This window comes from Tachyglossus aculeatus, chromosome 6 (genome assembly GCF_015852505.1).
Source record: "Tachyglossus aculeatus isolate mTacAcu1 chromosome 6, mTacAcu1.pri, whole genome shotgun sequence".
Classification (NCBI taxonomy): domain Eukaryota; kingdom Metazoa; phylum Chordata; class Mammalia; order Monotremata; family Tachyglossidae; genus Tachyglossus; species Tachyglossus aculeatus.
The window spans coordinates 28,132,505-28,157,746 of NC_052071.1; the positions used below are offsets into that span (position 1 = coordinate 28,132,505).

Genomic DNA, 25,242 nt, shown 5'->3' on the forward strand with positions numbered 1-25,242 from the left:
ACTTGTACTCCCCAAGCGCTTAGTACAGTGCTCTGCACACAGTAGGCGCTCAATAAGTACGGTTGAATGAATGAATGAATGAATGAATGAATGAATGGAAGGCCGCCCCCGCCCTCACGTGCTTCTGCCCGCCTCCAGCGGCCTCCCGGTGCATCACGGGAGATGTAGTTCCGCCGCCGGGCGGCGCCGGCGGGCGCTAGCGGGGCGGGGACTACAACTCCCAGGGGGCAGCGGGGCGCCCGGCGGCTTCCTCGTCGGGTGGCCGGCCGTTGGGCTGCCTACGTGGGAGAGCGGGGCGCGGGCTACTTGGAGGACGGAGCGGGGCGTCCACGATGTGGCTGAAGCCCGAGGAGGTGCTGCTGAAGAACGCGCTGAAGCTGTGGCTGATGGAGCGGTCCAACGAGTACTTCGTGCTGCAGCGGCGCCGGGGCCACGGGGAGGAAGGCGGCGGGGGGCTGACAGGTGAGTCGGACCCCAGACCCGCCCTTTCTATTATAATAATCAATCAATCAATCAATTGTATTTATTGAGCGCTTACTGGGTGCAGAGCACTGTACTAAGCGCTTGGGAAGTACAAGTTGGCAACATGTAGAGACAGTCCCTACCCAACAGTGGGCTCACAGTCTAGAAGGGGGAGACAGAGAACAGAACCAAAGATACTAACAAAATAAAAATAGACTAGATAGGTACAAGTAAAATAAATAAATAGAGTAATAAATATGTACATACATATATACAGGTGCTGTGGGGAAGGGAAGGAGGTAAGGGGGGATGGACGAGGGGGAGAGGAAGGAAATCAATCAATCAGTTGTATTTGTTGAGCGCTTACTGTGTGCAGAGCACTGTACTAAGCGCTTGGGAAGTACAAGCTGGCAACATATAGAGACATCATCATCATCAATAGTATTTATTGAGCGCTTACTGTGTGCAGAGCACTGTACTAAGCGCTTGGGAAGTACAAGCTGGCAACATGTAGAGACAGTCCCGACCCAACAGTGGGCTCACAGTCTAGAAGGGGGAGACAGAGAACAGAACCAAAGATACTAACAAAATAAAATAGAATAGGTAGGTACAAGTAAAATAAATAGAGTAATAAATATGTACAAACATATATACATATATACAGGTGCTGTGGGGAAGGGAAGGAGGTAAGATGGGATGGAGAGGGGGACGAGGGGGGGAGGAAGGAAGGGGCTCAGTCTGGGAAGGCCTCCTGGAGGAGGTGAGCTCTCAGTAGGGCCTTGAAGGGAGGAAGAGAGCGAGCTTGGCGGATGGGCAGAGGGAGGGCATTCCAGGCCCGGGGGAGGACGTGGGCCGGGGGTCGATGGAGGGACAGGAAGGCTGAGTAGGTGCGAATGAGGCTGGCGTTAATGTAACTTGGTGATAACAAGGGCCTTTTCCCCGGGGTGGGGAGAGTCAGTCAGGACCGGACCGGGAAGGGGGGTTGGGGGGCACTATAAGGAAGGTCAATTAAGTGGGGGGGGGGGGGAGGGAAATGGAAGCAGGCACTTAGCAAGCGCTTACTGTGTGGCAAGCACTGTTCTAAGCGGTGGGGAGGTTCCAAGGTGATCAGGTTGGCCCACGGGGTGGGCTTAATCAATCAATCAATCAGCGTGGCTCAGTGGAAAGAACCCGGACTTGGGAGTCAGAGGTCGTGGGTTCAAATCCCGGCCCTGCCAATTGTCAGCTGTGTGACTTTGGGTAAGTCACTTCACTTCCCTGGGCCTCAGTTCCCTCAACTGTAAAAGGGGGATTAAGACTGTGAGCCCCCCGGGACAACCTGATCACCTTGTAACATCCCCAGTGCTTAGAACAGTGCCTTGCACATAGTAAGCGCTTAATAAATGCCATTCATTCATTCATTCAATCATATTTATTCAGCGCTTACTGTGTGCAGAGCACTGCACTAAGCGCTTAGGAAGTACAAATTGGCAACATAGAGATGGTCCCTACCCAACAACGGCCTCATTTATTATTAAGGTGATCAGGTTGTTCCACAGGGGGGTTGGGGGGACGGGGGCTCACAGACTTCATCCCGTGGCTCAGTGGAAAGAGCCCGGGCTTTGGAGTCAGAGGTCATAGGTTCAAATCCCGACTCCGCCAGTTGTCAGCTGTGTGACTTTGGGCAAGTCACTTCACTTCTCTGGGCTGGTCCCTACCCAACAATGGGCTCATTTATTATAAAGGTGATCAGGTTGTCCCACGGCGGGGGCTCACAGTCTTCATCCCATGGCTCAGTGGAAAGAGCCCGGGCTTTGGAGTCAGAGGTCATAGGTTCAAATCCCGACTCCACCAGTTGTCAGCCATGTGACTTTGGGCAAGTCACTTCACTTCTCTGGGCCTCAGTTCCCTCATCTGGAAAATGGGGATGAAGACTGTGAGCCCCCCGTGAGACAACCTGATCACCTTGTAACCTCTCCAGCGCTTAGAACAGTGCTTTGCACATAGTAAGCACTTAATAAATACCATCATCATTATTATCCCCATTTTACAGATGAGGTCACTGAGGCCCAGAGAAGTGAAGCGACTTGCCCCAAATCACACAGCTGACAATTGCTGGAGTCGGGATTTGAACCCATAACCTCTGACTCCAAACCCTGGGCTCTTTCCACTGAGCCACGCTGCCTTTCGAAAGCTGCTTCCGCTTTCTAGCTGCCACTGCTGCCGGAGTGGCTGCCCGGATTGCCCGGGCAGGGAGTAGAGCAGGGAATTCTCTTTCTATATTTCTATATTCTACGGCTTCGTTCAGTCCTTCATTCAATCGTATTTATTGAGCACTTACTGTGTGCAGAGCACTGTACTAAGCACTTGGGAAGTACAAGTCGGCAGCATCTAGAGACGGTCCCTACCCAACAACGGGCTCACAGTCTAGAAGGGGAAGATATTTCTATATTCTATATTTCTATATTCTGCGGCTTCATTCAATCATTCATTCAATCGTATTGAGCGTTTACTGTGTACAGAGCGCTGTGCTAAGCACTTGGGAAGTACAAGTCGGCAACAGATAGAGATGGTCTCTACCCAGCAACGGGCTCTCAGTCTAGAAGGGGGAGACAGACAACAAAACATGTAGACAGGTGGCAAAATAGTCAAAATAAATAGAATTATAGCTATATCTACATCATTAACAAAATAAATAGAATATGGACGGGGCAGCATGGCCTAGTGGAAAGATCCTGGGCTTGGGAGTCAGGAGGTCATGGGTTCTAATCCTTACTCCGCCGCTTGACTTCTGGGTGACCTTGGCCAAGTCACTTCACTGCCTCAGTTGCCCCATCTGTAAAATGGAGGTTGAGTCTGTGAGCCCTACGTGGCTCTCCCCCACTCTCCCATCCTTCCCAGCAGTATCCTCAAATGAGATCTCTTCCCTCCTCTCAAGTGCTACTCCGGCCACCTGTGCTTCTGACCCCATTCCCTCTCATCTTATGAAATCTCTCGCTCCGTCCCTTCTCCCCTCCTTAACTTCCATCTTCAACCGCTCACTCTCCACTGGTTCCTTCCCCTCTGCCTTCAAATATGCCCACGTCTCTCCCATCCTAAAAAAACCCTCTCTTGACCACACCTCACCTTCTAGTTATCACCCTATCTCCCTCCTACCATTCCTTTCCAAACACCTTGAACGAGTCGTCCACACACGCTGCCTCGAATTCCTCAACGCCAACTCTTTCCTCAACCCCCTCCAATTTGGCTTCCCTCCCCCACATTCCACCGAAACTGCCCTCTCAAAGGTCACCAATGACCTCCTGCTTGCCAAATCCAACAGCTCCTACTCTATCCTAATCCTCCTCGACCTCTCAGCTGCCTTAGACACTGTGGACCACCCCCTTCTCCTCAACACGCTATCCAACCTTGGCTTCACAGACTCCGTCCTCTCCTGGTTCTCCTCTTATCTCTCCAGCCGTTCATTCTCAGTCTCTTGCAGGCTCCTCCCCCTCCCATCCCCTTACTGTAGGGGTTCCTCAAGGGTCAGTTCTTGGTCCCCTTCTGTTCTCTATCTGCATTCACTCCCTTGGTGAACTCGTTCGCTCCCACGGCTTCAACTATCATCTCTACGCTGATGACACCCAAATCTACATCTCTGCCCCTGCTCTGTCTCCCTCCCTCCAGGCTCGTATCTCCTCCTGCCTTCAGGACATCTCCATCTGGATGTCTGCTCGCCATCTAAAACTCAACATGTCCCAGACTGAACTCCTTATCTTCCCTCCCAAACCCTGCCCTCTCCCTGACTTTCCCATCACTGTTGACTGCACTACCATCCTTCCCGTCTCACAAGCCCGCAACCTTGGTGTCATCCTCGACTCCGCTCTCTCATTCACCCCTCACATCCAGTCCATCACCAAAACCTGCCGGTCTCACCTTTGCAACATTGCCAAGATCCACCCTTTCCTCTCCATCCAAACCGCTACCTTGCTGGTTCAATCTCTCATCCTATTCCGACTGGTTTACTGCATCAGCCTCCCCTCTGATCTCCCATCCTCCTGTCTCTCCCCACTTCAATCCATACTTCACGCCGCTGTCCGGATCGTCTTTGTGCAGAAACGCTCTGGGCATGTTACTCCCCTCCTCAAAAATCTCCAGTGGCTACCAATCAACCTACGCATCAGGTAAAACCTCCTCACCCTCAGCTTCAAGGCTTTCCATCACCTCGCCCCCTCCAACCTCACCTCCCTTCTCTCCTACATCCCAGCCCACACCCTCCGCTCCTCTGCTGCTAATCTCCTCACTGTGCCTCATTCTTGCCTGTCCCGCCGTCGACCCCCGGCCCATGTCTTCCCCCTGTCCTGGAATGCCCTCCCTCCACCCATCCGCCAAGCTAGCTCTCTTCCTCCCTTCAAAGCCCTAGTGAGAGCTCACCTTCTCCAAGAGGCCTTCCCAGACTGAGCCCCCTCCTTCATCCTCGCCTACTTCCCCTCCCCATTCCCCCCGCCTTACCTCCCTCCCCTCCCCACAGCACCTGTATATATGTATATATGTTTGTACATATTCATTACTCTATTTTACTTGTACATATTTATTTATTTTATTTGGTTTATATGTTTTATTTTGTTGTCTGTCTCCCCCTAATAGATAGAGGGACCATCTCTTTATGTTGCAAACTTGTACTTACCAAGTGCTTAGTACAGTGCTCTGCACACAGTAAGTGCTCAATAAATACGATTGAATGAATGAATGAACAAAGGTGAGAAGAATTAATACTCAGCAATTAAGTGAAGTGTACTTAAAACGTGAAACCTAGAAGATTAAAGCCTTCTAAAATTTTTCATCTGGTAACCTTGAAAGTAGTTTTCAACTATCTGCACTGTCTCCAGGCCCCCTCCAGCTGTTATTTTGTGACTTTATAGTTATGTTGTCAGGCATTGTTTGGTTTGCAAATTATATTGCCCTGCCCATATTTACAAAGGTATTAGAGAACATGAAACACATGCCCTACTGGATATAAGCTATTCCTTCCTCTTCTCCCAAATCCCAGACGTAGTGCCCTGTTCAGGGTTTTTTTTTTTTATGGTATTTCATTTAATTGTATTCATTGAGCGCTTACTGTGTGCAAAGCAGTGTACCAAGCACTTGGGAGAGTACAATACAATAATAAACAGACACATTCCCTGTCTACAAGGAGCTTGTGCTAGGCATTGTACAAAGTGCTGGGTTAGGTACAAAGTTGTCAGGTTGGACACAGTCCCTGTTGCACATGGGGCTCACGGTCTTAATCTCCATTTTACAGATGAGGTAACTGAGGCTCAGAGAAGTGAAGTGACTTGCCCAAGGTCACCCAGCAGACAAGTGGAGGAGCTGAGATTCGAACCCAAATCTATCTGACTCTCAGGCCCGTACTCTACCCACTAGACCATGCAGCTTCTTAGTTTGAGGCTGAATGCCAAAAGTGCTATGTGGCAGCTCCCTTAATGTCTGAGCAGATTTATAAAGAAATTTAGTGCTTACGAGACGGTAAAAATGTGAATAATGTATCACTGAGTGTACAGTTCGTGCCTTAGCAATACTCGTGTACGTGAGTGGGGCTCTGCTGTCTGCATATTTGAATATGAAAGATGACTGTATATTTAGTACCTCCTCTTAGCTGTACACTACTCCCTGGTGGAACCAAGAAAATATATTGCCAAAGATATAATAAATATCAACCCTCTTATACCAAGGAAGATGGAATAACAATCAACTAATAGTAGTATTTGAGTGCCTACTGTGAGCAGAGCACTGCTTAAATGCTTTTGAGAGTACAGGAGAGGTGTACTAGATTCTAGTGGAGAAGACAGAGATATTGAAATCATTTATTGACAAGAGGAAAGAGGGAAGGGCTTGTGTACTCGAGTTTGTACCCAAGTAATAGGGTAAGATATGTTCATAAGTGCTGCTGAAGGTTGCAAGTGGACATGTGCAGGAGTCCTGAGATGGCAGTAGTGATAAAACTTTAGGACAGAAGAAATTAGTAGAAATAGTTTTTCTTAGGTGCTTATCCTATGCAGAGCACTGTACTAAGCGCTGGGAAAGAATACCTACTGTCCTTATCCTCGTGATTATGAAATAAGCAGTATAGTCCCCTTGGAAGAGACTTCGTAAGGCTTTTAATTAACAAATCAATAGTAATAGAATGCTTATTATGTGCCAAACACTGTACTAAGGGCTTGGGAGAGTACACTGTAACAGAGTTCATAGACATGTTCCTTGCCAACATCTAGAGATGATTTCTGAAGATGGGGAGATCTGTACTCTTTGAGGTTTGAGTTGGGGAAGGCTGGGGGAAAGAGTTCCAGCCAACGGGAAGCATGAGAAGCAGTGTGGCTTAGTGGAAAAAGAACGGGCTTGGGAGTCAGAGGTCATAGGTTCTAATCCCGGCTTTGTTACTAGTCAGTTGTGTGACTTTGGGCAAGTCACTTCACTTCTCTGTGCCGCAGTTACCTCATCTGTAAAATGGGGATGAAGACTGTGAGCCCCATGTGGGACAACCTGATTACCTTGTGCCCACCCCAGTGCATAGAACAGTGCTTGGCACATAATAAGCACTTAATAAATGCCATAATAATAGTAATAACTATTATTATTATTATACAGGCAAGGGGAGAAGAGTTGAGAGCATGGCACAGTGAATAAGTTAACTGGAGTGAGTGGGAAAAGAGTGAATAAGTGGGAAGGAGAAAGTTGATTGTTTTAAAGTTAGTATTTGGGAGTTTCTGCTTTATGTGGAGAGGAGTAGGTAACCATTACAGGTGTTTGAGGAGTGAAGAGGTGGGTAGAATGAGAATTTTGAACAATGATTTGAGAAGCAGAATGAAGTACGGACTACTGGCAAAGGGATCATTGAGAAGACTGATCCATAGTCAAGTCAGGGTATGACAAAGTGTGAAAAGGCAGGATGGCTGTTTGGATGGGAAGAAAGGAAAGGGATCCTAGAAATACTGTTGAGGAAAAACGGACCTGATTTGGCAAGATACTGAATATGGGGCTGAAAGAGGAAGGTGTCTAGGATTAAGGACGTGGTTGTGGACTTGAAGGAAGAGTGGATGGTAATGTTGTCGATTGTTATGGGGAAGAAGGTGGCAGAGAGGACTTGGGTGGGAAGATGAGTTCAGTTCTGGACATATTAAACCTGAGGTACTTACAGCACATCTGTGTAGGTCAAACAGCATTGGTATCTGAGTTCTTACTGTGTGCAGAGCATTGTACCAAGTGCTTGAGAGAGTACAGTACAAAAGAGCAGGTAGCTTGGGCAGAGGAAGGAGTGAAAATCAAAATGCAGAAGGGACCCATGTAGAGATGTTCTTGCTGGGGGCAGGAGGCAGTGCAGTATTGCATAGAAGGACCAGGGCAGGGCTTGTTGGGTAGATTTGAGAGCTCTCAGCCTAGAGAAAGTGACTGAGCTGGCAGAGAGCTAAGAGAACCAGGAGTGAACTGTGCTAGAAAAACCAGAGTTAGATAGCAGGTCTGGGAAACTAGAAAGGAGCACGTGTACACTTGTGCTTATTTTCATGGCTGCAACATTATACTATTCTAAACCCAAATGGTGATGAGATGAAAAGCCACTGGGTTCACAGTTATGAATATGCCTCCACCAGCTCAGGATGGTTCCAGGGTAATGATATGTGGAATAGACTTCTAATGTTGCTATTACCGTAACAATGTATTTATGCTTGAAAAGAATAAATGCTGTTTTATTAGTAGGAGATGCAAAATTGGTAAAGTCTCAGTGGCATTTGACCATTGTCCTGGGCTCACATTGACTGGAACAGAACCTGTCTGAGCAACTGGTTGGTAGATAAAGCAGAAACATGCTCCGGGGCCGTTAAGTTGCTTAGGTCTTCTCTGGGCAGACTGGGAACAACTAGGGCATCCACCTCCTTCCCATGGCTGCTGAAATCCCATCCTCTTTTGGAACACAAGGAAGGGGACATTTGGCCATTTCCTTCCCTCCTTCCCATTTGCCATCAGGGGCCTCTTTGTCTCTCCCCAAGAGGGTGTGAATTGTGGGGCCCGTTTTATGAAAACTTTGGCCTGGAAGACCTGGGAATGTTGTTTATGTTTTAGTGAGTTACTTTGGCATTGTGGGATTGCGAAGCGTAGCAAACCAGGAGGGAGAAGAGCTAGTGAGCCTTGTGGAGTGGAGAAGATAGAAACTTGAGCGTTTAGAGAGAGGGCATGCAGCAAAGAGAAGCTGGGAAAAGACAGAGAGAGAATAAAGGGGAGTTCTTCTTATCCACTCTCTTCATCTACTATAACCCATTTCCCTCTCTTCATTCCTCTCAAGCCGATTTATATTCATGCCTCATTCTTATCTCTCCCTCCTGAGATTTCTTTCTCAAACCCTCCCAATGGGCCTGGAGCTCCCTCCCCCTACAAAACCACCAGGCCACCCGCTTCCCATATTCAAAGCCCCTCTAAAATCACACCTCTTCCAGGAGCCTTCCTCAACGAATTGCCCTTCCTCTTCATTTATATCCCCCAACAATTACCACTTCAGCACTAGCTGTGCACCACCACGCGTAACACTTCTGCCCATATCAACTTGCATGCCCTACTATGTAAGTGCTATCTCTTGTACATAGTCACTTCTCCCTCTTCCTCCTGTCTAAATTGTGCCCCTTTTAAATTGTAAACTTTTTGAGGGCAGTGATCATGTCTAGTAACTCATTATTGTGCACCCCTCGGTTTTTAGTATAATGTTCTGCACAGAGCCGCTCCAAAAATGGGATTGTTTAGTTGGGTATTGAACAAAAAGTGGGAGTGGTTGGGGAAAGGCTGCAAGCTAGTGGAAATAGATGGAGAGGTAACCAGAGAAAGACATAAGTGAGAGACCTAGAAGTCTGGGGAACGAACTAAAGAAGAAGAGACAGGCTATCAGAAGAGTTGAGATGTAGAGGGAAAAGAGACAGGGAGAGAATTATGGGATGAGAAAAAAGTGTGTCTGAGGGAAAGAGGAGGAAAAATAGTGTCTCAAACTGGGAGCATAATGGGTATTTTTACCAGTATTTTTAGAAAATGAAAAGCTTGAGGAATAGAATAAAGTTGTTTGTCCAAGCATAATTAAAATAATTGTGGTCTTAAGGCTTAGTCTATTTCTTGAGGAATAGAATAAGGTTGTTTGTCTAAGCATAATTAAAATAATTGTGGTCATAAGGATTAGTCTATTTTTAGTTTTGAAAATATGTAAATGAGCATTTCCTCATTTACTGAGTGGGCAGAGAGCTAAGAGAACCAGGAGTGAACTGTGCCAGAAAAACCAAGGTTAAATAGTGGGTTTGGGAAACTAGAAAAGAACATGTATACAGTTGTGCTTATTTTCATGGCTGCTACATTACACTATTCTAGACTAAAATGGTGATGAAACTAAAAGCCACTGGGTTCACAGTCATGAATATGCCTCCACCAGCCCAGGATGGTTCCAGGCTAATGATATGTGGAATAGACTTCTAACATTGTTATTATCCTAAGTTAATGTATTTATGTTTTTAGTATAGTGTTCTGCACAGAGCCACTCAAAAAATGGGATTTATTAGTTGGGTATTGAACAAAATTGGGAGTGGATGGGGAAAGGCTGCAAGCTAGTGAAAATAGACAAAGAGAGGTTCCCAGAGAAAGACATAAATGAGAGACCTAGAAGTCTAGGGAACGAACTAAAGAAGAGGAGACAGGCTATCAGAAGAGTTGAGATGTAGAGGAAAAAGAGATAGGGAGAGAATTATGGGATGAGAAAGAAGGGTGTGTCTGAGGGAAAGAGGAGGAAAAGTAGTGTTTCCTTAAACTGGGAGCATAATGGGTATTTCTACCACCAGTTTTTGAAAATGCAAAGCTTGAGGAATAGAATAAAGTTTGTTTAAACATAATTAAAATAATTGTGGTCATAATGATTAGTCTATTTCTAGTTCTGAAAATATGTAAATGAGCATTTCCTCCAAATGCTTTTGTGGAATCCTTCCTCTAAATCTTTTGAGCATTGGCTTAGTGTTTTGAGCAGTGCCTACTTGAAAAACGTATGCTAACATGAGCTGCAATCTAGAGATTCTCCTTAGAATAATAATGATGGTATTTGTTAAGCGCTTACTATGTCCAAAGCACTGTTCTAAGCACTGGATTAGAATTTAGAATTGTGGATTTATATAAGATATTTCATAGTCTGATTGAAGATCTGGCCTGTCCGTTGCTTCCTTTTCCACCCGACTTTCTAGCTTTGGCTTTAAGGCACTTAATCAATCAATCATATTTATTGAGCACTTACTGTGTGCAGAGCACTGTACTAAGCGCTTGGGAAGTACAAGTTGGCAACATATAGAGACGGTCCCTACCCAACCATGGGCTCACAGTCTAGACTCTACTCTTATCCTTGCTCCTCTCCCACTACACCCCAGCCCGCATGCTTTACTCCCCTCAAACCAGCCTACTCCCTGTACTTTGTTCTCATCTCACCATCTCTCACATCCTCTCTTCTGCTTGGGACTCCGTCTTCCCTCAAATCTGGCTGGTTGGCTACTCTCCCCATCTTCAAAGCCTCTCTGTACTGTACTTTCCCAACCGCTTAGTACAGTACTCTGCACATAGTAAGCACTCAATAAATACCATTGATCGATTGATTGAAATAGCACCTTCTCTAGATGGCCTTCCATCATTAATCCCTCATCTCCCCACCTCATTTCCCTCCATTCTGTGACTTCAGCACTTCCATGTCATAAAAACAACTATAAGCTCCCTGAGGGCAGGCATCCCGACTTAATTTGACTGGGCTCTCCAAAATATTAAATACAGTATAAGGCACACATATGCACATTAAATTTGAAAGATTGATGATCCTGAGTTTATCTTTAGAGAAATCCCAATATGCTGTCTTTAAGCAGTGTGGAAAGAAATGTTTTACCCCCTCTTAAGGCAGCCAAGCATTCTGATTCCAGTGGGAAGTCCTGAAATATAAAGGTCTGTCTAGTCACCCACTTTAGTTTCTTTGTGATACACGAATGTCACAGGAAAGTGAACATGAGACTACATTGCCAAGATCCACGCTTTCCTCTCCATTCAATCCACTACCTTGCTGGTTCATTCTCTCATCCTATTCTGACTGGATTACTGCATCAGCCTCCTCTCTGATCTCCCATCCTCCTGTCTCTCTCCACTTCAGTCTATACTTCACTCTGCTGCCCGGATTATCTTTGTACAGAAATGTTCTGGGCATGTCACTCCGCTCCTCAAAAATCTCCAGTGGCTGCCTGTCAACTTACGCATCAAGCAAAAACTCCTCACTCTCGGCTTCAAGGCTCTCCATCACCTCGCACCCTCCTACCTCACCTCCCTTCTCTCCTTCTACAGCCCAGCCAACACCCTCCGCTCCTCTGCTGCTAACCTCCTCACTGTGCCTTGTTCTCTCCTGTCCCACCGTCGGCCCCCGGCCCACGTCCTTCCCCTGGCCTGGAATGCCCTCGCTCCACACATCTGCCAAGCTAGTTCTCTTCCTCCCTTCAAAGCCCTAGTGAGAGCTCACCTCCTGCAGGAAGCCTTCCCGGACTGAGCCCCCTTTTTCCTCTCCTCCTCCCCATCCCCCCTACCCTACCCCCTTTCCCTCCCCACAGCACTTGTATATATTTGTACAGATTAATTACTCTATTTATTTTATTTGTACATATTTAGTATTCTATTTATTTTGTTAATGATGTGCATATAGCTTTAGTTCTATCTGTTCTGACGGTTTTGACACCTGTCTACATGTTTTGTTGTCTGTCTCCCCCTTCTAGACTGTGAGCCCGTTGTTGGGTAGGGACCATCTCTATATGTTGCCAACTTGTACTTCCCAAGCGCTTAGTACAGTGCTCTGCACACAGTAAGCGCTCAATAAATACGATTGAATGAATGAATGATTGAACAGGGAATGGGGCCCTACAGGCAGGGTGTGTGAGCCCACTGTTGGGTAGGGACTGTCTCTATATGTTGCCAATTTGTACTTCCCAAGCGCTTAGTACAGTGCTCTGCACATAGTAAGCGCTCAATAAATACGATTGATGATGATGATGATGATCACAGAGAGAGCTGAATAAGTACCTGGCACAGGGCTAGGGAAAAGCAAGCTGTCCCAGCATGGCCATGTCCCCTATTAGAGAAGCAGCGTGGCTTAATGGAAGAGCACAGGCTTGGGAGTCAGAGGTCGTGGGTTCTAATGCCGACTCTGTCACTTGTCTGCTGTGTGACCTTGGGCAGGTTACTTAACTTCTTTGGGCCTCAGTTCCCTCTTCTGTAAAATGGGGATTAAGTCTGTGAGCCCCATGTGGGACAAGCTGATTACCTTGTATTTACCCCAGCGCTTAGAACAGTGCTTGGCACATAGTAAGCGCTTAACAAATAACAAAAACAAAAAAAAGGTGGCATGCAAGGGCTTCCATAGCTCTCAGCAATGGCCCCTGGGGTGTCAGCAGCAGCAGCAACAACAAGGGCCCCCCAGGGCTTTCAGCAACAGCCCCTGGGCTGCACACAGCAGCGGTGAGAGCTCCCACAGGGGTGTAGCGGCAACCATCTGGTCCTTCAGCATCTTTGAAGCCTGTGTGGCCTAAGATGGGTTGTGGTAGTAGCAATAGTGTCATGCGCAGCACTGGTTTAAAAATCTTGGAGCACAGGGGGCAGACAGAGAAGGAAGGGGGTAAGTAAAGATCAAGGGGAAGGGTTCCCCCAAAGCTCTCATTACAGGACAAAGCAGGAAGAAGGCTTGCTTGGCAAGGCAGGGAAAGCATGGAAAGGGAATTGACTTCCCTGTAGCAACTGGAATCAGGATTTATGGATCCGAAGACTGTATTTTCATATTTTAAGTTTTGTTGAGTGTTTGGGACCCAGGATATGCCTCTGTTTAGTCTAGAAAAAGATAGGTGGAATGAAGGGAAGCAGTGTGGCCTAGTAGAAATAGTATAGGCTTGGGAGTCAGAGGACCTGGATTCTAATCTCGGCTCTCTCACTTATCTGCTGTGTGATCTGGGGCAAGTCACTTAACATCTCTGTGCTTTAGTTACCTCATTTGTAGAATGGGGATTCAATCCTACTCCTTCCTAGTAAGAATATGAGCCCCACATGTGACAGTGACCATGTCCAACCTGATTATGTGTTTTGTCCCCTTGGACTGAGTATAGTGCCTGGCACCTAGTAAGCACTTAACAAGAACGATTAAAAAGTAACAACACAGAGCTTGAGTTGGAATCTGTGAAATCTCCTGATGGCTGCAATTTGGTCAACAGAAGGATTGTGGAAAGTGCTGTCAAAGTTATTGCTAAAATATTTGTAAATCAGTGGTTCTTGGACAGTGTAAAGGATTTTTTCTCATTGGTAGAATTATCTTTAGCCTGACATGCATGATTATTCTCACCCTTCTAAATTTAGCCCATGCTTAGATTGATGGATTTCTGATTTTGCATAATTAATGTATGCAGAGATCACTTAAATTATGCAAAGATTTACCATTTGCAAGTGAGAGCCTCAACACTTATGAAATTAAAAGACCATGTTCTAGAAAGAACTCATTCTTACAGGATTAAAAAAGGAAATCCATTATGTTTTAAAAAAAAGGTTTATTAATTGGGAATATACTTGGAGTGCCTAATTTATTTTAAATGGAATTGGTCTTATTCCTTAAAAATAGTCATTTCAGAATAATATAAGGTGTCCAGGCATCCCAATTTCCCGACCCTGCTGATATGTCAAACTTAACATGTCCAAAACAGAACTACTCATATTCTCACCTAGACACAATCCTCCCCGTGCCTTTCCTGTCACTGTAGACAGCACCACCACCTTCCCTGTCTTACAAGCATGTAATCTTGTCTTGGCGTTATCCTCGACTCATCTCTCTCATTCAACCTACATATTCAATCTGTCCCCAATCCTGTCAGTTCAACCTTCATAACATCACTAAAATCCGCCCTTTCCTCGCCATCCAGATCGCTACTACATTAATTCAAACACTTATCTCATCCCTCCTTGGTTACAGCATCAGCCTCCTTGCTGTCATCCCTGCTTTCTGTCTCCCCCTACTCTGGGCCATACTTCACTCTGCTACCTGGATCATTTTTTCAAAACTGTTCAGTCCTTGGTTCCCCACTCTTTAAGAACCTCGGTGGTTGCTCATCCAACTCTGCGTGATGATGATGGTATTTGTTAAGCGCTTACTATGTGTCAGGCACTGTTTTAAGCGCTAGGGTAGATACAATCAATCAATCGTATTTATTGAGCGCTTACTGTGTGCAGAGCACTGTACTAAGCGCTTGGGAAGTACAAGTTGGCAACATATAGAGACAGTCCCTACCCAACAGTGGGCTCACAGTCTAAAAGGTACAAGGTAATCAGGTTGTCCCATGTGGGACTCACAGTCTTAATTCCCATTTTGCAGATGAGTTAACTGAGGCACAGAGAGATTAAATGACTTGCCCAAAGTCACACAAGCTGACAAGTGGCAGAGCCGGAATTAGAACCCATGACCTCTGACTCCCAAGCCCGGGCTCTTTCCACTGTCATGTCATTCCTCTTTCCACGGTCATGCCGCTTCCCTAACAGCATAGCTGTTTAAACAGAACCTCCTTACCATTAGCTTTAAAGCAGCGTGGGGAAGCAGCGTGGCTCAGTGGAAAGAGCACGGGCTTTGGAGCCAGGGGTCATGGGTTCGAATCCCAGATCCGCCACATGTCTGCTGTGTGACCTTGGGCAAGTCACTTAACTTCTCTGAGCCTCAGTTACCTCATCTGTAAAATGGGGATTAAGACTGTGAGCCCCACGTGGGACAACTTGATCACCTTGTATCTCCCCCCAGCGCTTAGAACAGTGCTCTGCACATAGTAAGTGCTTAACAAATGCCATCATTATTATTATTTAAAACACTCAATTACCTTGCTCCCTGCCACCTTACCTCCCTGATTTCATACTGCAGCCTAGCCCGCACACTTTGCTCTTCTAATGCCAACCTACTCACTCTATCTGGATCTCTTTTATCTCGCTGCTGGCCTCTTGCCCACTACCTGCCTTTGTCCTGGAACACCCTCCCTCTTCGTATCCCCGCAGATGATCACTCTCCCTACCTTCCAAGCAATATTAAAAAGCACCTCTCCTCCAGGAGGCCTTCCCCGTCTAAGTCCTCCATTCCTCCTCTTCACTCCCTTCTGCATCAGTCGCTTGGATTTATGCCCCTTTATTCACCCTTCCCTCAGCCCCACAGCATTTACGTAAAGATCTGTAATTTATTTATTTATATTAATGTCTGTCTTCCCCTCTAAACTCGTTATGGGCAGGAAACGTGTTTATGAACTCTGTTATATTGCACTCTCCCAAGTGCTTAGGGCAGTGCTCTGCATACAGTAAGTGTTCAATAAATATGATTTATTGATTGATTGAGAGTACAGTAGAATTAGGGAATAGTTCCTGCCCTCAAGGATCTTTCAATCTAGCACAGGAGACGTTAGTTAAAATAAATTACTGGTAGAGGAAGCAATTAAGAGTAAGGCTGTAAACCTAATTGCCATGGTGGTGGGCTGTACCTAAGAGCTTAGGGATCATGGATTTAAGTACCCCTCCCCCTCCCCTTGGACTTCCCCCTTCCCATCCCCCCCCCTTACCTCCTTCCCCTCCCCACAGCACCTGTATATATGTATATATCTTTGTACGTATTTATTACTCTACTTTATTTGTACATATTTATTCTATTTATTTTATTTTGTTAATATGTTTTCTTTTGTTCTCTGTCTCCCCCTTCTAGACTGTGAGACTGTGAGCCCACTGTTGGGTAGGGACCGTCTCTGTATGTTGCCAACTTGTACTTCCCAAGTGCTTAGTACAGTGCTCTGCACACAGTAAGCGCTCAATAAATACGACTAAATGAATGAAAGTACAGAGGTGATGCAGTAGGGAGGGGAAATAGGGTGGTGAGATGGGAGATTAGTCAGTGAAGACTTCCTGGAGGAGATGTGATTTTAGTAGGGCTCTGAAGATGGGGAGAAGGAGTTCCAGGCAGGAGGGAGAGTCCCCTGTGAGCCCAGGGACCATCCTTGAATCAAAGCTTTTCTCCCAAGTGCTTAGAACAGTGCTTCCTTACACTATAGGTCCTCATTAGGTGTTTGTGCTGCTACCATTACTACTTGTGCAACTCTATTTGAGGATTTCATAATTGAGGCAGTTCTTATAAAAGGTAGTTTTTTCAAGAGCATCTCATCGTAGGTCTTCCTGTCTTTCTATTCAAAATCTAATTGGATTAAATGCTCTTCCTTGGACATTTTTGTCCTAATTTCAACAATTTCTTTATTTTAATAGGCCTTCTTGTTGGGACCCTTGATTCAGTCTTGGACTCTACGGCTAAAGTGGCTCCATTTCGCATTCTGCATCAGACACCAGATTCACAAGTTTATTGGTCTATTGCCTGTGGTAAGTTACTTAAAAATAAGTTTATTTTCCTTTAAAATAAGAACGTTAAGGATCTGTGTTATGTTTACCCGAGTAGTCCATTTAAACCCCTTAGTTTAGTCTCCGCTCTGTTTGGATTTTCGTAGTAACATTAGAACTCTACCTGGGGGAAAAAAATGGCAAGGCCATTTTCATCTTTTGACTAGGTCAATCAATCGACTTCTCAAAAATTAATCTCACAGTCTTGAGGAAGGGTCCTGAGCACAGTGAGCCTTGCTTCTGACCATATGTATGAGGAGTGGGGCTCTCCTCCGTCAATCCCTATCCTAGAGGAGCAGCGTGGTGTAATGGATAGAGCATGGTCCTGGGAGTCAGAAGGTCCTGGGTTCTAATTCTGGATCCTCCACTTGTCTGCTGTATGGCCTTGGGTAAGCCACTTCACTTCTGTGCGCCTCAGTTACCTCATCTGTAAAATGGGGGTGAAGACTGTGAGCCCTGTGTGAGACAGAGGCTGTGCCCAACCCGATTTGCCTGTAGCCACCCCAGCACTTAGTACAGTGCCTGGCACATAGCCCTCAACAAACACCTTTTTGTCTCTGTTCTCCCTGAAAGAGAGTACTGGGAGAGTGAAGGGCAGTGCATATCCAGGACCAGTTAGTTAGGGGGTGGGTCAGGCTGTGGGATATGTACGTAAGCATTCAATATGAAAATACTCTTTGTTCTTCAAAAAATTGGCATTAAAGTTACATTTTATAGATTAGCCTAGCCTACTACAATAGGAGAATATTATGGATGAAATGGTAAATGAGGCCTATTATTCCTGTGGAACAAGGAGTTCTGGAGAATAGTAATATTTTTAGGTTGAAAAAAGACAGTTTCAAAACCAGTAAACAAAGAGGAAAATGGTTTTATTTGTTCCTCAGAGAAGAAAGATAACAATCATTTAAGAAGCTGAAAGACAGTTTTCTTTAGTTGAGAAATAAAAATATATGGCCTGATAGAGAGGATTGGGATCTGTGTCGTCCAAATGATGTAAATCATAAATTGTGGTTGCTAGCATATTACTGTGAAAGTACTCTTGTAATATGGTAAAATTCAGATCCATTGTGGAAAAACAGGGAGATGATGCCTATCAGCTTCTTGTCCCCCTTTCTAAGTCCTTTCTTATCTGGAAAAAATTATCATCTACGTTTTTAAAGAGAGATGGCAGGACAAATTTATTTCCTGGGATAATGGTCTAAACCAGACATATCCAGGTCACGTCTGCCCGTGGAGCTCTGGACAGCCCGCAGGACAGTTGGCAGCAAAGTAGGAGGAAGATGTCTTGGTTGCCAGTGTTCTGACTCCGGCAACTGGGCTCCTGGCTCCACCTCTGATCTCAAAGGGAAGGGTGATGCCTACGTAGCCTAGAACTCAGAGCCAGAACCCGGCTGCTTGGCCATCATGAGAGAAAGATGCTCTCTGCTCCATCTCTTTCCTTGCTGCTGACAACACTGTTGAGGGGGAATTGTGAATTTGCAAATGAGTTTGCACGGAGGTAGAAGAAGGATGTCTTCTGTCTTTGGGCTCTGTCTCTGTGTGCCTTCGTCTATGCATCTGGGTCTCTAGGTTAGGATTTTGCTTTTTCTTCCTCTTTTCAAGGCTAATCTTGAATTTGCATTATGGAGTCTTCAGTCGGGTCATGGGAGAAGTTTCCAGTTGTAGTTTTTTGTCCCCAGGCTGCAGGTTTTAGTCATTCGATGCTTAAATACATTTTTTATAATCCCTTTAAGGCCATCTGCTCTGTGGGTGCTCCTCTGGAGACACACCCATACCAACTCTAGCATTGTTGAAATTAACACATGACATAGAAAAAGAAATAGCGATAGTAGTTTGGTTTCATAACTGTTTCCCACATATCCTATTTAGGTCCTGGGAAAAAATAAAAACCCATATATTTTTAAAAAATGCATTGAATTTTTTGTCAATAGAAAGCTAAGAAAATTTTCAGACACCTGCTCAACTTTTACTCTTAAAAATCATGTCACGGTAGAAATAATAGCATGTGGAAACATGAGTATTTATGTTGTCTTTCAATTGCTGCCATATGTGAAGTAGAGGAAGTAAGCCATCTCTATTGATGAACTTCCTTTTCCAGGGCTGGAGGAAGATCCTGAATCCTCTAGTCTGGTCTTGGAAAGGACCCAAGGAATGCCCCTGGAAGCATCTGAAAAGGACTCTGTTCTTTGGCCTTGTCCCGTGGGTCACAAAAAAAGACCCATATATTCCGTCTACTATCCTCTTCCTCTCCTCATCTTAGTATCTCTAAAAATAGAAATATAGGTTAACTGGAGTAGATTGGTCCAGTCCAAGCACGAATGCTATCGGTTATAATAATAATAATGATGATGGCATTTATTAAGCACTTACTATGTACAAAGCACTGTTCTAAGCACTGGGGAGGTTACAAGGCAATCAGGTTGTCCCACGTGGGGCTTACAGTCTTAATCCCCATTTTACAGATGAGGGAACTGAGGCACAGAGAAGTTAAGTGACTTTCCCAAAGTCACACAGCTGACAATTGGCAGAGCCAGAATTTGAATCCATGACCTCTGACTCCAAAGCCCATGCTCTTTCCACTGAGCCACGCTGCTTCTGTAAGCTCATTATGGACAGGGAACTTGTCCATGAATTCTCTTGTATTGCACTCTCCCAAGTGCTTAGTACAGTGCTTTGCACATAGTAAGTGTTCAGTAAATGCCATTGATTTGGTTGCATAAACTGTTTTGATTACTTCTTAATAGGTGTGGTTTTTTAAAAAGCTGAACTCTAACTGAATATAAAATCTTAACATGTACTTTGGCATCACAATATATTTTGAAGTGGATATGCTCACATTCCACATGTCATAAATCAAACCAGCCTCAATTATTTCCTTAAAATCAACCCTATTGTTGAAAATGTGACCAGTAGTGTTAGTTGCTCTTAACTCTTCTGCCAGGCAAACCCCAGCAGAATATGACTGAGGGACACAGAATCCACCTGAAAAGGATTCAGCAGGAAAGGATATAGGATATTTTTGTACTTTGGTACATTGTTTTCCCCCTCACAACTCATCCTGTATGCAAGGTGATGCTTTGTGATTTCACCTGCTTTCCACTGGCACCATACCTTTCTAAACCAGAAAAAAAAATAATGGAAAGAGCAGGCAGGGTGTGATTAACTTCTTAGGCCAAGTTAATATTCATCCTAGGCCACTGGCAGACAGGGAAGTTGTGAGTCTTACAGAAGGCATAAAGCTTACTCATAAGTATGTAGTTCAATTGAAGACACGAAATTTGGGAGTCAGTGGCCCTGGGTTCTAATCCCTATTCCATCATTTGACTGCTTTGTGACCGTAGGCACAGCATTTAACTTCTCTGTGCCATAGTTTCTTCATCAGTCTAATGGAGATTAGTCTCCTTCCCCTTAGACTATAAGCCCCATGTGGGATAGGGACTGTGGCTGATCTCATCATTTGTATCTACCCCAGTCTCTAGTACAGGGATTGGGGCACTCAGTAAAGTGCTTAACAAATACCATTATTATTATTAGTTCTACCCATTATTTAATTTCACCTTTTGCCAAGTGCATCAGTACAATTTTATTTCACTTAGTAAACCAACATGAACTGCATTTAGCAACAGTGACTAGAATGTCAAATTTATCTCTTGTAATGTTTCTTGTCTTCTACTTTCAATTAGGAGCCAGCAGAGAAGAAATAACAAAACATTGGGAGTGGTTGGAACAAAATATAATGAAAACCTTGTCTGTGTTTGACTCAAATGAAGATATTACTAGCTTTGTACAAGGAAAAATAAGGGTAAATATGGAGAGATTTTAATTGAAATTTCTTTCAAGGGGATTGAATGCTTTGGAAAGGTGCTCTTTAACAAATTAGAATTTAATTAGCATATAATTACTGTTCTAATCCTTGTACCATTTAAATACAGTATGACCTTATTTGGATGTTAGGGTTTGTATCCAGTCTCTATAAATAATGATTAGTTGCATGTGCACAGGACACATCCATGTGAATGTCCTGCTGACCCCTCAAGTTCAACATGGGCAATGCTCAATTTCTTATCTTCCCTCCCAATCCTGTTCTCCTTCTAACTTTCCTGTCAAGCAGAAAAGTTTCTTTCCTTACCACTGGCTTCAAGGCTTTTCCTCCACTACACCCCAGTTTGTGTTCTTTGCTCCACTGAAGTTTCCTAACTACACCTTGGTGTCCAACCTCTTTAGGCATGTTTTCCCAGGGCCAAGTCTGCCAAATCACAGCTTTCTCCATCTCTAAAATCACCACTGCCTCCAGGAGGCCCTTTCTGAGTCACAGCACCTACCCTTACCATTTGTACAGTTTAATAATTGTATCCTCAGCACTCATGTGCATGTGTACACACATACATATATGTTCACTTATTCTGCTGCTTCCTCCTGAAGTGCTTGTATTGATTCCTGCTTTATGCTAGTTCTCCCTCTGGCTTTCACTCTCTGTAAATAATGTTTGTCTGTCTCCCCCATTAAATTATGTGCCTCTTGAGAGCAGGGAACATGTTTCTTGCTTTTCTTATATCCTCCCAAGTGCTTAATGGAGTTCCTGCCATTCATGTGCTCAGTAAATGCCATTGATTGAGCTGGATTCTAAAGACCACCAGAGAGTGGTTTGGAGTTTTCTAGACTGTAAGCTTGTCTTCTAAAGTGTAAACTTGTCCTCTAGACTGTCACCTCATCGTGGACGGGGAGTGTGTCTGTTTGCTATTGTATTGTAATCTCCCCAGTATGTAGTACCATGCTCTGCACAGAGTAAGTGCTCAATAAATACGATTGACTGACTGGCCAAGATCTCTCCTCCCCTGCAAGCGTCGTACTTGCCACCTGTTGTGTTCCTGCTTCCCATAGGGGTGGGAGAGTGAGTGCTGAGAAGTGCCACGGTCACCAGGATGGATGCCTGAGTCCTTCGAGCTCCTGGCAGCTGTGCCATAAAGGCTTCTGGAACCAACTCTGCTTCTCCTGCTACCTCTGTCCAGGTTCCTACAGCCTGTCTAGCTCTCAAAGTAGTAGTAGTAGCAGTTGCACTTATTGACTGTCCCATGGGTGCAGTGTACAGTATTACGCTTTTGGAATGTACAAAGCAAAGTAACATAGTCCTCAAGAACAAGAAGCTAATAGGAGTATGGTTAAAATTATTTACAGGTAGAGGGATCAATCTTTTTTGCCTCTGCCACCACTTGGTGTGACAGAGGTATTAGCCCCTGGTGGCATCACGGTGTTGCTTTCCTTTACTTGGTGTCCCCAACAAAATGGTTTGGATCTGAAACAGGGCAATGTTATTGCAAATGCTCGGTATCGAGTTCAAACAACAAATGAATTTTGGAATAATAGATGATGGAATTAATTGTAGATTTTTTTCTTATTTTAGGGATTGATTGCTGAAGAAGGGAAAGGTTCTTTTGTAAAGGAAGATGATCCTGAAAAGTTTCGAGAAGCATTGCTGAAATTTGAAAAATGTTTCGGATTAGCAGAGCAAGAGAAGTTGGTGACTTATTATTCATGCAGCTATTGGAGAGGAAGAGTTCCTTGTCAGGGATGGCTGTATCTTAGTACCAACTTCTTGAGTTTCTATTCTTTTTTGTTGGGATCAGAAAGTAAGTTATCTTTATGTTCTTCATATTGTTTTTAGACTGTTTATGACTGGGAAGCAATAGGATGACCCCCCCCCCCCCCCCTAAAAACTGCATTTTGGGCCCAGGCACTTCCCAAATTGTCTTCAATTTAGAAACATCTAATTTCAGTTATATATCAGTATATATTGCAATTCAGTTTTGGTCAGTCTCTGGGAGTAAAGTAAAGGAATTAATTCAATACTCTAAGGCTTTTATAAAAAAAATTCCATTTGAAGGGTTGAAAATTAAATGTGAATACCAAAATATACAATACTTCACTTTTTTTGAGACATTAATATTGTGGAACTGGAAAGAATGGAAATCCTAAAGGACTAAAAAATGCTTTGAACTAATGAAAGTTTGGATAAGTGCATGGACGTATGAAGTTTCAGGGAGAAACCCTAGATGATGAAAACATGAGAATTATTGTAGGTTCCTTGCAATGAATCTGGGTGAAAGCACATAAAGATGTAAAGTAAAGTGGTCCATTAAGGGCTATGCTTAGATGCATTTTTCTCAAACAATTCATAAGTGAAAAATCCCATTTACAAAGATGTATCTGTGCATCACCACTAAATTCTGCCTTTACTAACTTTTTTCTAGTTGGCTAACTGTTCCAGAAAATTAGTGCTAAAGTTATGTAAGTGGTTCCTGAAAAATTAATTGTCTGCTTACAACTCATATTTGCAGTAAAACTCGTTATCTCCTGGGATGCGATCTCAAAACTTGAAAAGACATCCAATGCCATCCTGACAGAGAGTATTCATGTGTGTACCCAGGGGGAGGATCACTACTTTTCGATGTTTTTGCACATTAATGAAACGTTCCTTCTTATGGAGCAGCTGGCAAACTATGCCGTAAGGAGACTTTTTGACAAAGAGACATTTGAAAATGACCCAGTCCTCCGAGATCCTCTACAGATCACCAAGAGGTAATCAAAGCTTAATTGCTGTTGTACATTTTAAATCAGTGAAGCTTATTGGAAAGAACAATATGTTGTTGAATAGCATGAAGTGTTAACTGTTCAAAGCCTGTTAGATTACTTTAGCTCAGAGAGTTCTTTTACACAATTTTGCCCTGAAGAAATAGCTGCAGTTAGGTCAACTGGTTAAATTAAATGATTTGAGAGTTCTCTATTTGAATTCTGGCAAGATATAAATTTATAAAAATGTACATTGTAATAATTATAGAATTAGGAAACCTTTTCATTTTACTAAGAAAAATAAATTCAATCGTGATAATTGTGCAGTATTTAAAAATTCCATTTGGAAAGTGAAGACAGAGCCTTCAAGCCCTTTTAAAAAAGCAATATGATAAGCTATGTATCATTTATCAAGAAGACTTGTTTACCAGTTGTCATTTAAAATTTCATTGAATTAATTTTGACATTCTTCCTTTGAGGATTTTTGATTCTATTATGTTTTCAATTCCATTTGATTCCTTAATTTCATTTCGAGAATACTCTTTAAATGCATTCAAATTTGGGTGACCAGATATCCACATTTCATTTTGAAAGAATACTAGTTTAGGCTGCACTCATATCTGAATATAATAGTCTTCCCACTAAGTGCTCTAAGACAGATGGTTTAAGGCACATTGCGTTTCTAGATTTTGGTCGTCTTATTTCATCAGGAAACTGAAATTGGGAATACATTAGAATGAAGAACAGTGTTTTTAATTCAAAATGTTAGTATCCCCTAGTCATACAGATGATTAAAAATAGGGTTTTTAAATATTTGCTAGCAACTTTATGAAGTATCGAATGTGTTCTAAATATTCACGGTTTATTTTATTTTATGTTTTTTTAGGGGTCTGGAAAACCGAGCCCACAGTGAGCAATTTAATGCATTTTTTAGGTTACCCAAAGAAGAGACTTTGAAGGAAGTACATGAATGTTTTTTGTGGATACCTTTCAGCCACTTCAATACTCATGGGAAAATGTGTATTTCAGAAAACTACATCTGCTTTGCAAGCCAGGATGGCAATTTGTGCAGTGTAGTTATTCCATTAAGAGAGGTAATGTAAAGTAGGATTTGAGTTAGTTTTGAGAATTCTTCAAGTGGGTTAAAATAGAGCAATATTTTGTGCAGAAAAGCATGTGTCACTTCAAAGATTTTCAGAAGTTGTTCTTGAGCCTCAAGATTAGTCATGGATTTAGATACAGTATTGCTCTTTATGATATGTTGTCTCTGTGTTTGTAATGGGAATGCTTCTGACTGTATCATTCATTCATTCGATTGTTTTTATTGAGTGCTTACTGTGTGTAGAGCACTGTACTAAGCCTTTGGTAATAGGATAGTATATTGTATATTACATTATAGTATAGTACAGTCTAGAGAAGCAGTGTGGTTCAGTTGGAAGAGCCCGGGCTTTGGGGTCAGACGTCAGGGGTTTGAATCCTGCTCCACCGCTTGTCACCTGTGTGACCTTGGGCTAGTCACTTCACTTCTCTGGGCCTCAGTTACCTCCTCTGTAAAATGGGGTTTAGACCGTGAGCCCCACGTGGGACAACCTGATCACCTTGTAAATTCCCCATTGCTTAGTACAGTGCTTTACACATAGTAAGCGCTTAATAAATGCCATTATTATTAGTAGTAGTATTATTATAAAGCAAGTGGGAATATTTCTTCAGGTATGACACAAGACTTTAGATTTTAGAAAACAACATGCAGGGTATGGAGGAGCCAAATTATAATAACGAATATGG

At 43.8% G+C, this 25,242-nt stretch overlaps 1 protein-coding gene across 1 annotated transcript in view; it reads left to right on the forward strand.

The window, feature by feature from the left end:
• The first annotated feature begins 332 nt into the window (after positions 1 to 332).
• TBC1D8B (TBC1 domain family member 8B) overlaps positions 333 to 25,242 on the forward strand; it is a 50,469-nt gene continuing 25,559 nt past the window's right edge. The window contains exons 1-6 of the mRNA XM_038747673.1: positions 333 to 462; positions 16,762 to 16,872; positions 20,574 to 20,692; positions 22,292 to 22,517; positions 23,226 to 23,466; positions 24,344 to 24,551. Coding sequence (XP_038603601.1) covers positions 333 to 462; positions 16,762 to 16,872; positions 20,574 to 20,692; positions 22,292 to 22,517; positions 23,226 to 23,466; positions 24,344 to 24,551 — 1,035 coding nt within the window. The remainder of the gene's footprint in view (positions 463 to 16,761; positions 16,873 to 20,573; positions 20,693 to 22,291; positions 22,518 to 23,225; positions 23,467 to 24,343; positions 24,552 to 25,242) is intronic.